Below are 14,370 nucleotides of genomic sequence, written 5' to 3'. Positions count from 1 at the left end.
TATTTTTCAGTAAATCTGTAGAAATATACACTTGACATATGTTTTAAACTCCCAATAATTGTAAAAAAAAAGGTAATTATTTGATAATATATTGTATCCCTTTAAGAGAATTTAGGGATTTTCTTATTTATGACATTTACCATCAATACAAAGTTTGATTATAAACCAATTGAGTTTGTAAATTGAGTCTGTTTCTTCTGGAATGTTAATAGTTCTTTAAATTTGATGTAATGACATTCAGGTTTTTTTCAGTTGTCACTACATTTATTCCTTATTTATTTTCACAGAGTTGCAGCCTTTGGGAAGCAGCCCATAGTCATGCTGACCAGCCGTTGAATGAATTTTATGTGCCTGATCTGGAACCTTACATAGAACCCAAAAAGGCCGTGGTTGGAGGCTTATTGAGAAGACTGTCGCAGATTCCTGGTCGATTGAATTTGACAGCTATGGATGAGGTAAAAGGAGAATTTTGAAAATTGATATGTGAAATTATTGTATTTCCATTACAGTGTTATTATTGTTATTGTTTTTTAGTCTGTCAAGTATATATCAGGTATGGAATCCTTTTCAGAACTTTTGAAAATAAATACTGTTACTTTTGTCTAAAAATGGAAATTTAAAAGTCTTGTCTGATGTCTTAGAAAGAAATTTTATTTTATTACCAATTTGTATGACCTCCTTTCTCGTTTTTTCCAGAACTCGGATTCAGACAGTGATGGAGAGGGAGGCAGAAGCTATGCGGTGGACCGAGACAGCACGCAGTCTGTCCTCGCAGAACTCCTAGGATCCCAAGACTGTCTAGATATAACACGTGCACATAATGCAATTGAGGCTGAAGATTTATCAAAGTTTCAGGATTTTGAAGATGCTGGAGCAGACCCAAATGTTACTATGGAAGCTGCTAGTGGGTTCTGGGTGCTCAGGCTACCAGGTGAAGGTCCTGAAGATGATGTAAAAGGAGGCAGGGAAAGCAGTGAAGAAAAGGATGAGGAAAATAAGAGGGACTCTAGTGATAGAATATTGGTGACTGAGAATGCATGTGACAGTGATGGGAACCATGATGAGAAAAGTGTTGGTGATTGTGTTAAAGACAACCAAGCAGATGAGAGTAATTCTCTAGCATCAGAAACCAAAACTGAGGATATGGAGGTGGATAATGTGCAGAAAAACAAGGCAGTGTCTTTTAGTACTATTGATTTAGTTAGTGATAGTGTTTCTTTGGAATCTTGTGTAATTGATGAAGTGGTGATGAATCCTTTGAAAAAAAGTGATAATGACAAGCCCTTAAAGACATTTCATGATGGTGCTGTAGAGGATGATACCTCTCATGACAATTCAGAAAATACACTGCTTGAGGATGTCAGATCTGAAAAAGAGGTTGGTAAACAGATACTGACAAACTGTGATGATATGGAATACCGTGAAAGTGAAATTACTATTATTTTAGATACTAGTTCTGGAAGGGCTGAGTGCAATAATGACAAATTACATGAATCTCATCATGAGATTGAAGTGAGCAATGTTAGTCCTGAACCTAAAGACTCGTCAAGTAAGCTACAAGAAGTGAATGATTTGGTGCCAGATGAAGATTTCTTTGAAAAAGATTCCGAGTCTAGCATGAATTCCACTGAAACACAGATATTTCTTGAAAACCAAGACTGTAGCTTTAATACAAGTCTAAGGCAGCGTCTACACACAGAGGAGACTATCCTTTACACAGAAGATGAAGATAGCAAAGAGAAAAAACAGGAATCAGAATTGAACAAGGATGAAGAAGGGAGAGTAACCAAGGACAGAGATGATATAGGAGCCTCAACAAAAAACAGAATTTTCTCAGAATTACAGGCCAGGGGAAGCAACAGTGGACAGAAAGAATGTAATTGCAAAGAAAAGTATTCAGACAAATCTCTAGAACCTAGATCCCCAGACCCCCTGCATGCTAAACTTATTTATGACTGGAGTTCATTATTAGCCAGTGGTGAGAGAGCTGATTTCACTATTACCACATCGGAAGGCAGTGATCTCCAAGCACACATCTTTGTTATCCTTGTAAGATGTCCAAAGTTGTATCAGGAAGTTCAGAGTGCAGGGAATAAGGTCACTTGGATGGATATTTGTTTTGAAGGAGCATATGTATTTCTCTCATATATTTATACTGGAACCTGCAAAATTAAGGAAAAGATGACTCATTATGGATGGATGTTTTTGATCTTGCTCTGAAATATGAGTGTGATGATCTTGTAACATATTTAGAATCATTGTATAAAGCCAATCCATCTCCAGTCAAAGTAGCAACACCAGCAAATTCAAAAGAAAGCATGGTTAACACAGATGAGGGCATAATGCTGACACCAAAGATGGCTAATTCTCAAACAGAAGGAATTATTGAAAAAAGAGTCAGAAGGTGTATAGACCTCTCACCAATGAAAAACATAACAGTTTCCAGTAATAAAAAAAATGATGATCTAACAGCAGAGCCTGTAACGCAACCCAGTGACTCTCCAGAGTTGATGGTAATGGGTAGTGATCCAGAAAATGATGACGGAAAAGGTAGCTCTCAGTCCCCAGATCTCTTTAATGAATCTTGTATAACTGAAAATACAGCTCGTAAAACATTTCCCTCTGGGTCAACACCAATGCTCAGTGGACTTCATCATTCTCCATGGGATAAAGCTTTGCAGGATGTCCATGAAGAGTCAAGTTTGAGACTCGGCATGGAGTCAAAAACTTCTCCTACAAAACCTGTTTCCTCTGCCAGATCATCAGATTCCTTCAAGAGTAATAAGCCAGACACATCATCTTCAGCTTCTCCAGATCTTAGGAAAATGCAGCAGGTAACTGATACAGGGAATTTAGGGGAAGAAAGTCAGGTCCGAAATTTGAAAAGCAATGAAGATGTTAAAGACAAAGATGTAAATGACTACCCTGAAGAAGGAGAGACAGATATAATTGATCTGACAGTATGCAGTTCAGGGAGTTCTCATTCAATTGGTACCAAGGCTGATAATTTGACTGCACCAAGTGTTCAAGTTGATGCTCTCACAGACTCAGAAACAGAGGAAATGGAGCCATTAATGCTGGCTGAAGGAACAGACACAAATTCAGAAGACAATGGAGAATGTCCTGAAGAGCCATGTATGGCTGTTGTAAATATCATGCAAGCAACACCAAATAAGAGCCTGAACACAAATTATGATAAACAAGAAGAGAGCATGAATAGATCTTACATCAGTAATATATGGGATGACTTTGATGACATAGGATGTGAATTTTTGCCTATTGAAGTTTCTCCAGCAACCCCAGTTAAAGCAGTGGTTACTCCAGCTGATAAAGGATATTACCAGGATAAAGAATTTAATGTGTCCTATGATAAGGACAGTGTTTCTCCAATTCAGAGTAATTCACCCACAAAAGCAGCAGAAGAGACGTCTGGTGTAACGCAGAATAGAAAATGGACTCCAGTGAAGCAAACTTCTTCCAAAACAGTTGATTGTGAGGGTAATAAAGACAGACCTATTTCCAGTACAGAGAGCAGACTGGGAAGTAGTGCACCTGACTCTGTTGTAGCTTCAGGATCATCATTTTCTGATGAGACTTTATTGCGAGTAGCGGCAGAGTTTGAGGACAGTAATATTTGGAAGGATGACTTTGACTCAATCGATGACGTCTCTGATCCTTTACTTCAAAAAGATGCAGACAAAAAAATACCAAAATCTAAGAAAGATCTATTAAAAACACCAAATGATAAGATTCCGAGTAAAAAGCCTGTAACACCAATGCCAGACTACAAAAACATGCCCTCTCCTGAATTAAAGGTATGTACTGTTAATTAGATCAAATTTTTGATTAAGTGAACCAAGATGATTTGACAGTTTAATACTCTCTTCAAAATTATGTGGTGTGTCTCATACAATGTTAGATTTTCATTTATTATTTGATTTTCGGTGTGTGTGTGTGTGTGCATGTGCGTGAATGTGTTATTTAGTGTAAAACTCTGTTAGAATGTGTGTGTAGATGGATATCTCCATTGAATATCTCATATTTCTTAACCTGCTTTTTCTCCATCTGGTGGTTGAGTTTTAACACATTTATTATTTTCCACAGAAAGAGCTAGAAAAGTATGGAATTCGTCCTATAAGTCGCCGGAAAGCAACAATACTTCTCCAGCATGTTTATGAACAGACTCATCCTCTGGTTACAGATAGTGAGGCAGAGTCTAGTTTCTGTGAAACGCCACAGCGGCAACCACTTGAGAGTAAGTAAAATACTTTTCGGACATTTTTTGATTTGCCAAAGTGATTGTAAAATGTTTGTCATTAAAGAGGAAAGTCTTGGTATATTTCAGTCATGTTGGGTTCAGTTTTTCTGAATTTATATCTTTTAATTTCTACAGCAATTTCCTTTCCTTTTTGGTGTTGGGAAATGTAATCCTTTTATCTACTTGACTTTCCACCCCCTGAAAACTAAATTGATAAACAGAAGTAAAAAATACAAATTATCCTCTACATTTCTTATTGAATGCACTTGCAGTATATTTTCAGTGTGGCTTTAGATACATTTACACCCACATTTCATAATATGGAAATTCCCAAAACTTAATATCTGTGATTAATGCTTACATCTGTATGTATTAACAGCTTATTGCATTTATATGATAATATATACATTTGTGATCAGTCAGGGAAATTTGAGTAATCTGTCTGAATGTTAAGAAAGACAATTTTTTTCATTTTTTTTTTTGTTTGTATGGGAAAGCTTTGTTTTGTGCTGACAAAAAAAGTATATTTTCTTTATATCCACCTCAATCTGTGTGGCTGCTGACACATGATTATGTGTGAAGAGAGCATAATTGGCAACATTGATATGCTTGTTATCCTGCAAATTTTGATATGAGTCAGAGTATGAATTGCTTAAGACATATATGCATAAGGAATTTATGGATGCTAGTATTGATTTTCACCACTAAAAATGGTTCTAAAAATGCTGACAATTATGCACTTTTGGGTATAAACCTCAGCATATTTAAAGTCAAATAATAGTAAATATTTGAATAGTGCAGTGGGCTTATATTGCGTTTGATTCAGTTCAAGTATGTACAACAAATCATGTTTTCTTGTAATGAAAATAAAACCTTAATACTCCTCAAAGCTTGGGAGTTTTAAGGGCTGTGACTTATTGTTGAAGTGTGTATCAGTCTTGTTTTTAGTCTAGGTAAGCTTTGATTTGGGAATTTAATAGTGTTCCCCATTAGAGAAATATATGTGTATCTATCACACATGTATTTAGTAATGTACTGTATATGTTGTAGTAATTATCCAAAGTGAGGTCTGATTAGAAGTTTTATTTTATGGTAACTCTCTGTTATGCAGAGATTCTATTGCTTTACATGATATAGAATTGCCCCATTTATTGAGTTGTAAAGTTCAATCAGATCACTTGACTTCAGGCATTTTGTTCACCAAATATTTCAGGTTAAGAGAGATTGAAATAAAACAACCAAAGATAAAGAGGAAAGTATGAAGAGAAGGAAAAGGTATGTTTTTAAAAAGGAGAAAGAGAGAGATAGATATCTTGAAAAAATATATGTATCATTGTCTTTTCTCTTCAGAAAACAAGAAAAGTGTATCAACACTTCACCAGAAAGTCTTGGCAAAGAAGGCAGCACTTCCAAAGAACAAGAAAGAGAGACCTAATAACAAAAGAAAGGATGCAGGTTTGCAGCCGCAGCCAAGTTTATCTGCAAAACAAAGAGGTGACAAAGAAGAGGAAGAAGACTGTGATCAACTCAATTCTTCGCAGACATCAACCACCAGGTATGATAAAAAGCTTATTTTTTTATAGTATAGTTGTATGATTTTTACAGGTTGATTTTATGTTTTTGTCTGTATGTAGAAGAGGATTAGTTGACTGCACAGTAGACTAATTTATCATTTTCGTTTTTTGTTTTGCTGTAGCACTGATGGATCAGAATTTGACTGTGCTGAAGAATCAATGATGGTGGGCATTGGTGATGATGATGTGTTGACCTCTACCCAGCAAGGTTTGTAATTATGCTCCATTTTTAGAGTAATTATTATAGTTCTTAAACACTGGTATGTTATGAACTTTTTAGTTAACCATCTTTATTTTATTTTTTCTTTGTTCTCATTGTCTAAAATGGACTCTTACTATTACCTTTTTTTTCTAAATACATCAGGCAGATCAATAATACTGAAGTCTTATTTACATAGTCCTTTTTGTGCTTGTGTTTATATTGTTATAGAAGAAATGACTTAGATTTATATATAATTAATGGTTTTAATCTTTGTTTTGCAGTTGATATTGGCAGTCAAGTGGCAAAGTTCATTAAGTGTGATCCAGAACTGTATATGAAAATACTTCTGTATGAACCCATCTTTGTTGAAGATTTACAAGCATCACTAAAAGCAAATGGAATCAAAACAAACATGAATAATCTTCTTGAAATACTAGATGAACAGGTAAGGAGATTAAAGAAAAATTGAAAATCAGATAATTCTTTTTCCCCGTCTTAACTCTTTATTAGCAATAGGTCTTAAAATGAAGTATCATATATATGACGACATAGTTAGCATATCAGAGAGCTTATGAATGTTGTTTTATTTCATTTTTTTACTGATCAATTCTCAGTGACATCATTTTGCACTTGTTTATTTATTTATTATTATTTTATTTATTTGTTTATTTTTATTAATTAATTAATTAATATTATATTATTATATTATTATTTTATTATTATTATTATTATTATTATTTTTTTTGGGGGGGGGGTTGGGTACATGTACAATATTCTGATAGGTTGGTGGGCATATTCCTTAGAAGTCTTAGACATTATTTTGATTAATTTTACTCTAAATTGTTTGAAATTGCTCAAAATAAGAGTTATCAGTATGACCACAACTTAAGACACTTCTAATAAGAACCTCACTGTTGCAGTGCATCACATTCCGAACTCAGCAAGGACAAAGGAACAGATCGAGGAAAAGGAAGTCACCGAAGAAGAAGAACGCTGGCTCCCCAACCAAGTCACCCAAAAAGAGTTCTTAGGAGACTGTCTAATACTGTGCTCAGAAAAAGTTTCTCAATCTTTTAGAGAGAATTGTTCTTGTTTTCCTGGTTAAGATTTTTTCATTTTCAGCTTATTCAATTGAATGCTGAATTATTAAGAAGACAAAACAGGTAGAATAATGTTGATCCAGGAGTTTGGAATATACTCAGGACAGACATTTTTATTACTCTTTTCAGTTCAGTTCAAGAATATATAGTGCTACTGTACATTTATTTTTGTAATGACATTATTACCTAGAAAAATAGAAATATTGTTTATGAAAGAAAATAATTATGCATTTCATCAGGTTATTTACACAATGCATTAGTCTGTAATATGAGTACTTTTTACTTTGGTGTACCTACTCTGTGATACAGTATGTCATACATTATTGCATACATTTTTTGGTGTAATAAATATTGTCACTTATTAATATATATATTATATTTAATTAGTTTTGAAGCAGATATCTTTTCTTGAGTATTTATTTACCCATGATATTAACTCACTGGAAAGGCATGTATACATTCCCTAGCCACTGTCATTTTAGTTTCATGAGTGCCAAGTCACCAAGTAAAAAATTAATAGGCTCTCATGATCTCACCTATTTGTTATTCCTTGAATAATATTGTCAGTAATATTAATAGCATTGATAACATTGATAATAGTACTAGAAATAAAATCAAGGTCTTAGAATTACAGGTAGTTATTGACTCCTTGGTGACTCGGCATATGTGAAACCATCTGTATGTCAACAAAACTTGCAAACCAAATTTACAATGAGCAGTGCATGTCCTTGGCACTAATGGGTAAAAGGTAGGCAGCTAGTAAAGAGCAAGTATCAATAAATTTCTATATTTTATAATGCTACCATTATTATATATCAGCATTCTCAAAAGAAGGTAATATATTTCTATATGTTCAGATATTAGGATATTAAGACACATACAAATAAATTAATGTTTAATGAAGATGTAACATTTTCAATAAATATCAAGAAAGATACTTTTCCTGAAAAAAAGAAGAGAAAAAAAGAGGGGAGAAGTGACTAAAGTAGTAGTGACTTTTGGCTTACGTCCTACAGGTGGAGCATCAGTAACAGTTATTAGTAGTCCATTGTAACAGTTCTGGAACTGTAATGTTATTTCATATAAATGACTTGTATTTTTAAGAGGTAATCAAGGATATGTACATTTGCTATATACAAAAGGCCACAAAAAAATATTTTCCTGGCATCAGGCTTTAAAATGTTCAAATATTCACTGAATAGGCTATGACTAGTCCCATTAGTGTTTATATAAGAGTACGCACTTTTCTACACACTGGAGTTGACAGTAAACTTTCATTACTGCTGAACAGTCTCATCACAGGGCAAGCCATTTCTAACTTCACACTCTTCAGGACAGGTATTCTGTTTTATAATGGCACACAGTACTATCCACTTATTTTCTGAATGTCATTAACAGTGAAGCATTGCATAAATTTTTATAATACAGAAATGATTTTTTTTTCTTTTCTTTTCTTTTTTTTTTTTTTTTACTAAATCTGTATAGACACTACGGCTTTGTACATCTTCTCCAACTTGTACTGTATTTGACCTAGGTAGAGGTGCTGTTGCTATTGCTGCTGGATGTGTTGGTGGTGGTATTGGTAGTGAGTGCACTGCTGGTATTGCTGCTGGTCTCCTCTGGAGTGGTAGCATTGGTGGTGGTGGTAGGTGTCCCTGTTTTTGTTATGGCATCATTTACATTAAGGTTCTTCTCTATTACTGAGAACAAGTCAATGAGGTTGTCCAAACCTAGGAGATAGCCATCTTCATGTGTTCCCTCTGACCATGGCTTTCGGTGAGTGATCTCTACATTTTCCGGCAAAGGAATGGTCTTGGCAAAATCAATAAGCTTCACTGAAGCTGAACTTTCATTATGAACAAACAAAAGAGAGCTGCCTATAAGCTGAAAAAAAAAAAGAAAAAAAAATAGTAAAACAGGAAAAGAAAAATATATATCAGATCCAACAAAGTTCAATTATATCATATTTATAAGATCTGAGATGAAAAGAATATACCTTTAGGTTTCTTTGAACTTGGAAAATCATGCAAAACAAACATATAGATTTTTAACGGGTTTTAAAAAAGCAGAAGCCTCCAATGTAGCTTTGATAGACTTCAACTGCTGGACATATCGACTCTGAAAACATACAAATTGTGTTCATTACAAGTGACACACATTACCAATCATTTGAATACTAAAGTAAATTAAGGGAAGTCATCTAATTTATAATATATGAAAATTATGAGGCAAAGTTACATGAATAAGAATAAACAAAGCTACATATATTTGAACCAAGTGCAAGGTGCATTTTTATAATGTGATCTTTAATGCCTATCATTCAGTTTAGCATATGACAAAATAGCTTTTCTTTGGTTAAACACAAGAAAAGTCTTACTGAAGTTTTCTATAGCTAAACTAAAACGAGAAAAAAACAAACTTTGTTTCTAGTCATAAAATATACTTACAGCAGCATGAGGGTATCCCTGAAGGAAACTATTAAGAGAGGCAAGAACCTGCTCTCTTGTGCGTGTGGTTTTGAAGTCTTTACTCGATGTTCCATCTCCTCTTCTCATGCCTTCTATCCTAAATCCCTGGGTAGCTGTAGAAGATATGGTCTCCCGCCATACCATGTACCTATAAAGTAGAAATGAAATAATAAGCACTTTGATTACAAATTACTGGGGATACCAATGAATGGCATATCAAAATGTAAAATGTTATCTTTTTTATATGAGCCATAAAATGCAAAGTAACATACCGGGGTTTGGTGACAGCTTTAGCTCTGTTCTCTGCCTCTGTTGGAGCTTTGGGGTCTATCTGTACCATTTTTTCATACATATCCTGCAAGAACAATATAAAAATATATGTATTGTTTATTTACATATACAATTGTCTATACCCAACAATTTATGTATATCTATCTATATCACTATATATAGGGGTAAGGGTGGAGGTGTGGTGGTTGGTGGGAGGATATGTGCGTGTTCGGTCTTCACAGCGGCGCTGCGTCATAAATAATGAATCAGGAAATCATGACATCATTACTCGGTTATCAGTCACGTCATGATGAGTTTTATAGCATCCACTTCCCTTACAGAGCAATTTGCGAATTACTATTTGTTTATTTTTATTATTATTTCGTGTGTGTGTGTGTGTGTGTGTGTGTGTGTGTGTGTGTGTGTGTGTGTGTGTGTGTGTGTGTGTGTGTGTGTGTGTGTGTGTGTGTGTGTGTGTGTGTGTGTGTGTGTGTGTTTATCTTTCAAGGTCCATCACAAACCAACTTGCTACAAAGTTAATACTGGTATATCCACACTCCAGACAACATTACACAGAAATTAGTCATACCTTTCTTAGTTTGGGTTTCTCTCTTGCTTTTGCCAGCTCGTCCTCTAGGTATGTTCGGACACCCATTTTGATATCCATAACGCAGGGAAGAGTAAAGTCGCTCAAAAGATCTTGCAGCTGAAGGTACCTTTCCCCGTCTGTCCCTTCCACCTTAAGGGCGGAAAAGCTCATTAATTCCTTCATTTACATATTGAAAGGATTGCAAATAATTGTCACATTATTAATGTAATCTACACTTTTAAATATCCAATTTCTTATGGGTGAACTTTTTTGTTACCTAATCGCACAGGTTCATTTACGAAATTGAAAAATAATAACCGCTAATAAATAGTCAAATTAATTATCACAGATGTACATTTGTAAAGATAGAAAAAGGCAGGACTGTGAGGTGAAAATATGTTTAACCCTCATGACACTCATGTTCGCATCTTTAACCTGAAGTCATTTTACTAAATGACTGCCATGTGTTAAAATATGACTGGTTGAGCCTAAAATGCTACTATTAAAAAAATATATGTAATCCTTATCCACAAGCATGACATAGCCATAAAAAACTTACCACACCCATGTATGTCGGAACGTAGGGTCGTAAAATATCCTTTTTAATAGCTTCCAAAGCTTTCTCTTCTGCTGGGCATAATTTCTTCAGTATAGTCCCTTGCTTATAACCAGCGAGAAAGTTACCTGATGGATAATTTATAGCATTAATTTTAATTTCCATCTTCTTAAATAATTTATTTTCATCATAATATTCAATTACGAACTCTAGAGTGCACCACACTGAGTAGAGAATGAATCAATAACATCGTTTATTACCGCTCTACATCTCTAAAGTAAAGTTATTTTAAGAGTCCCACCTCTGTATTCTAAAGTATATAACAAAACCGGTTATTTACAATATGAAGAAATATACATACATATAGGTATATATGTAATAAATAAATAAATATATGCAATGGATTAAAATAAACTAACCTTGATGTCCGGCAAGCTGCACCCATGGATACTTGTGCTTCTTGTATGTCTGGATGAAGGGGGTCCACTGTACTATACTCCGCAACTTGCGCCAGTTAGACGGCTGAAAATAAGATAAAAACATTTGTTAGGCTGGTGTTTTAATTAGTGTTTTAAAAAACATTCTGATGATCATCTGTGGGGTTATTTGCGTACAATTACAAAAATAATTTAAAAATGCAAAAGTTCTTTAATAATATACATTAAGAAATAACATAACTGGCTATTGTCAAAGGAATAGAAACCATTTTCCAATGCATACCATTGATAAGAATGATGCGGCAACCTCTAAGAATTTTATGCGCCTTCATATATTATGTACACACAACAAGGACACTGGAATGCTCGCCCCCAATTCGCGCATTACAGAACATCCAGAGACTGTGTCTCCCTCCAAATCTCGATATTCAGTACAACTTAATATAACTCAGTTCATGCGCCTCTTACGCCATTTCATTTGAATCAAAACACACTGATTACACTTGAAAAAAGATGATCCAATATCTAAGATTTAACTGATTAAGAAGTTGTGTAGTGACAAAACATTACGTCATAATAATATATAATTATAATAATAGTATCATATATATATATATATATTAGATATTTATGCAAATTATATATATAATATATATTTTATATTATATATATATATTATATATGTATATATATATATGAAATATACGTATGTATATGTATATATAATATATTATATATGTATATATATATATTGTATGTATGTTGTATGTGTGTGTGTGTGTGTGTGTGTGTGTGTGTGTGTGTGTGTGTGTGTGTGTGTGTGTGTGTGTGTGTGTGTGTGTGTGTGTGTGTGTGTGTGTGTGTGTATATATTATTATTATTATATTATATTATATATATATATATATATATATATATATATATATACACAATATATATACCAATATATGTACAATATATATACAATATATATATATATACACATACACATACACATACACATACACATCTACGTACACACACACACACACACACACACACACACACACACACACACACACACACACACACACACACACACACACGCACGCACGCACGCACGCACGCGCACACGCACCCGCACACATATATATATATATATTTTTTTTTTATATATATAAGAATATATATATACATATATATTCATATATATATATATTATATATATATATATATATTCATATATATATTCATATATATACATATACATACATACATACATATATGCATGCATACATACATACAATGCCTACATACATGCATACCTACATTCATATAAATGTATGCATGTCTGTATGTATGTGTACATGTATGTGTGTGTATGTGTATGTGTATGTGTATGTGTATGTGTATGTGTATGAGTGAGTGAGTGAGTGAGTGAGTGAGTGAGTGAGTGAGTGAGTGAGTGAGTGAGTGAGTGTGTGTGTGTGTGTGTGTGTGTGTGTGTGTGTGTGTGTGTGTGTGTGTGTGTGTGTGTGTGTGTGTATCCAGCCAATGATTCCACTGTAGACTAGACCAAATTGTTACGGCATAACGTTCACTATTTGGCGCAAGTTCCCCGTGGCGCTGTTCCACAGACGGCGCCATGGAGCGCCCCGAAAGGCGACTCCCAAACAACACGTAAGCACACCTTGGTTTCCCTGACAGGTATTTCGTACGCCTCGTCAGCGGAGAGGTCGTCGTGAATGGAGGTGTCGTACTCCGTGGGGTGCAGCAGTAGGATCCGTTTGGTGTACGACTCATATCCTGGTGAAAGGTTGAGCGGCCCCGTCACCAGGCTGTTGATGTTGACCAGGGCTTCCTGCAGCGGCGGCGGCGGCCCCCCGACGGTGCTCACGCGAATGGGGATGGCCAGGGGGCGGGCGGGGGTCGCCGCGCCCTCGGAACAGCTCTGCATGGCGCCCGATTGGTCAGACATGGAGACGTGCGGCTATGGGCCAGGTACGCAAGCAAACTGAACAAACTCTCAACGTGCGTTCTTTAAAGTTCACTCATACACTGCACAAGTATTTAATGTTATCTTCCCGGCCGTTATCTTATCAATATCATGACTAAAAAGTCGCGGGGCTTAATGTAATGTCATTCTCCACTCATGCACTGCCTTCATGAATGACGTGTTTCGATTTTCTTTTCTTTTTTTACGTTTACACTTTCCAGTTTTTTTTATGATACACAATCATTCATATTACTGATTTCGAATATCTGAAAGTAAAAATACTATGAAAAAACGTGTCTTATTTCCAGGCATCTGTAATGCCACGTTGGTCTACGTCAGAAGGGATTTCACGCTGTAACGCAATCATATTTCACAATCTTCGAATACAAGATATTATTTGTAATCAGTTGACACGAGAGGCATCTTCGCGACATCCGGTTTATATGAAATAATCAAGATGATGATGATCACAATAACGATGATGATGGTGGTAATAATATTAATATAATAATAATAATAATAATAATAATAATAATAATTATAACAATAACAATAATAATAGTAGTAGTAGTAGTAAAATAATAATAATAATTATCATTATTATAATAAAAAAGTAATAACAATAACAGCAATAACAACAATAATAATAACAACAAAGACAGCAACAGCAATGGTAACAAACGTAACTGCGTTCCCATACCGATAAAACGCCCGTAAACACTCCCCGGCTTCACATCTCTCTCTCGAAGAACCGCGGTGTTAAAAAAGTCACGCAGGTTATCTCCGAACCCGATACGCGACCCCGGCCATGAGGAGGTCCTTCTGTGGAGACTCATGCCTCTCACAGCCCCCAACAAAGACGACGCTGACCACAATTTACGACCTAACTACGGCCACGACCTCCAAACCACCTCGCAAATTAGATCAGTGCTGCATACTTG

At 35.0% G+C, this 14,370-nt stretch overlaps 2 protein-coding genes across 4 annotated transcripts in view; one reads left to right on the top strand and one right to left on the bottom strand.

Moving 5' to 3' along the window:
- LOC119575538 overlaps positions 1–7,931 on the top strand; it is a 20,260-nt gene extending 12,329 nt beyond the window's left edge. Inside the window, 8 exon segments of the mRNA XM_037923191.1 lie at positions 213–455; positions 697–2,173; positions 2,176–3,815; positions 4,105–4,255; positions 5,609–5,813; positions 5,955–6,040; positions 6,316–6,479; positions 6,955–7,931. Of these exon segments, the coding sequence (XP_037779119.1) occupies positions 213–455; positions 697–2,173; positions 2,176–3,815; positions 4,105–4,255; positions 5,609–5,813; positions 5,955–6,040; positions 6,316–6,479; positions 6,955–7,065 (4,077 nt within the window). The 3' untranslated portion in view covers positions 7,066–7,931.
- Positions 7,932–8,016: 85 nt separating this feature from the next.
- The window catches only part of LOC119575099 (inositol-trisphosphate 3-kinase B-like), a 132,211-nt gene continuing 125,857 nt past the window's right edge, over positions 8,017–14,370 (bottom strand). Inside the window, exons 3-9 of one of the 3 annotated variants that reach the window (XM_037922507.1) lie at positions 11,437–11,539; positions 11,021–11,145; positions 10,462–10,611; positions 9,875–9,957; positions 9,582–9,750; positions 9,187–9,252; positions 8,017–9,023 (exon numbers count right to left, since the gene is read on the bottom strand). In XM_037922507.1, coding sequence (XP_037778435.1) covers positions 9,012–9,023; positions 9,187–9,252; positions 9,582–9,750; positions 9,875–9,957; positions 10,462–10,611; positions 11,021–11,145; positions 11,437–11,539 — 708 coding nt within the window. In that variant the 3' untranslated portion in view covers positions 8,017–9,011. The remainder of the gene's footprint in view (positions 9,024–9,186; positions 9,253–9,581; positions 9,751–9,874; positions 9,958–10,461; positions 10,612–11,020; positions 11,146–11,436; positions 11,540–14,370) is intronic. The other 2 variants (XM_037922508.1, XM_037922509.1) reach the window with 2 other exon arrangements.

The sequence above is a fragment of the Penaeus monodon genome, chromosome 7 (genome assembly GCF_015228065.2).
Source record: "Penaeus monodon isolate SGIC_2016 chromosome 7, NSTDA_Pmon_1, whole genome shotgun sequence".
Classification (NCBI taxonomy): domain Eukaryota; kingdom Metazoa; phylum Arthropoda; class Malacostraca; order Decapoda; family Penaeidae; genus Penaeus; species Penaeus monodon.
Note: the sequence above shows the minus strand (reverse complement) of the source record. Positions and strands in the feature narration are given on the sequence as shown.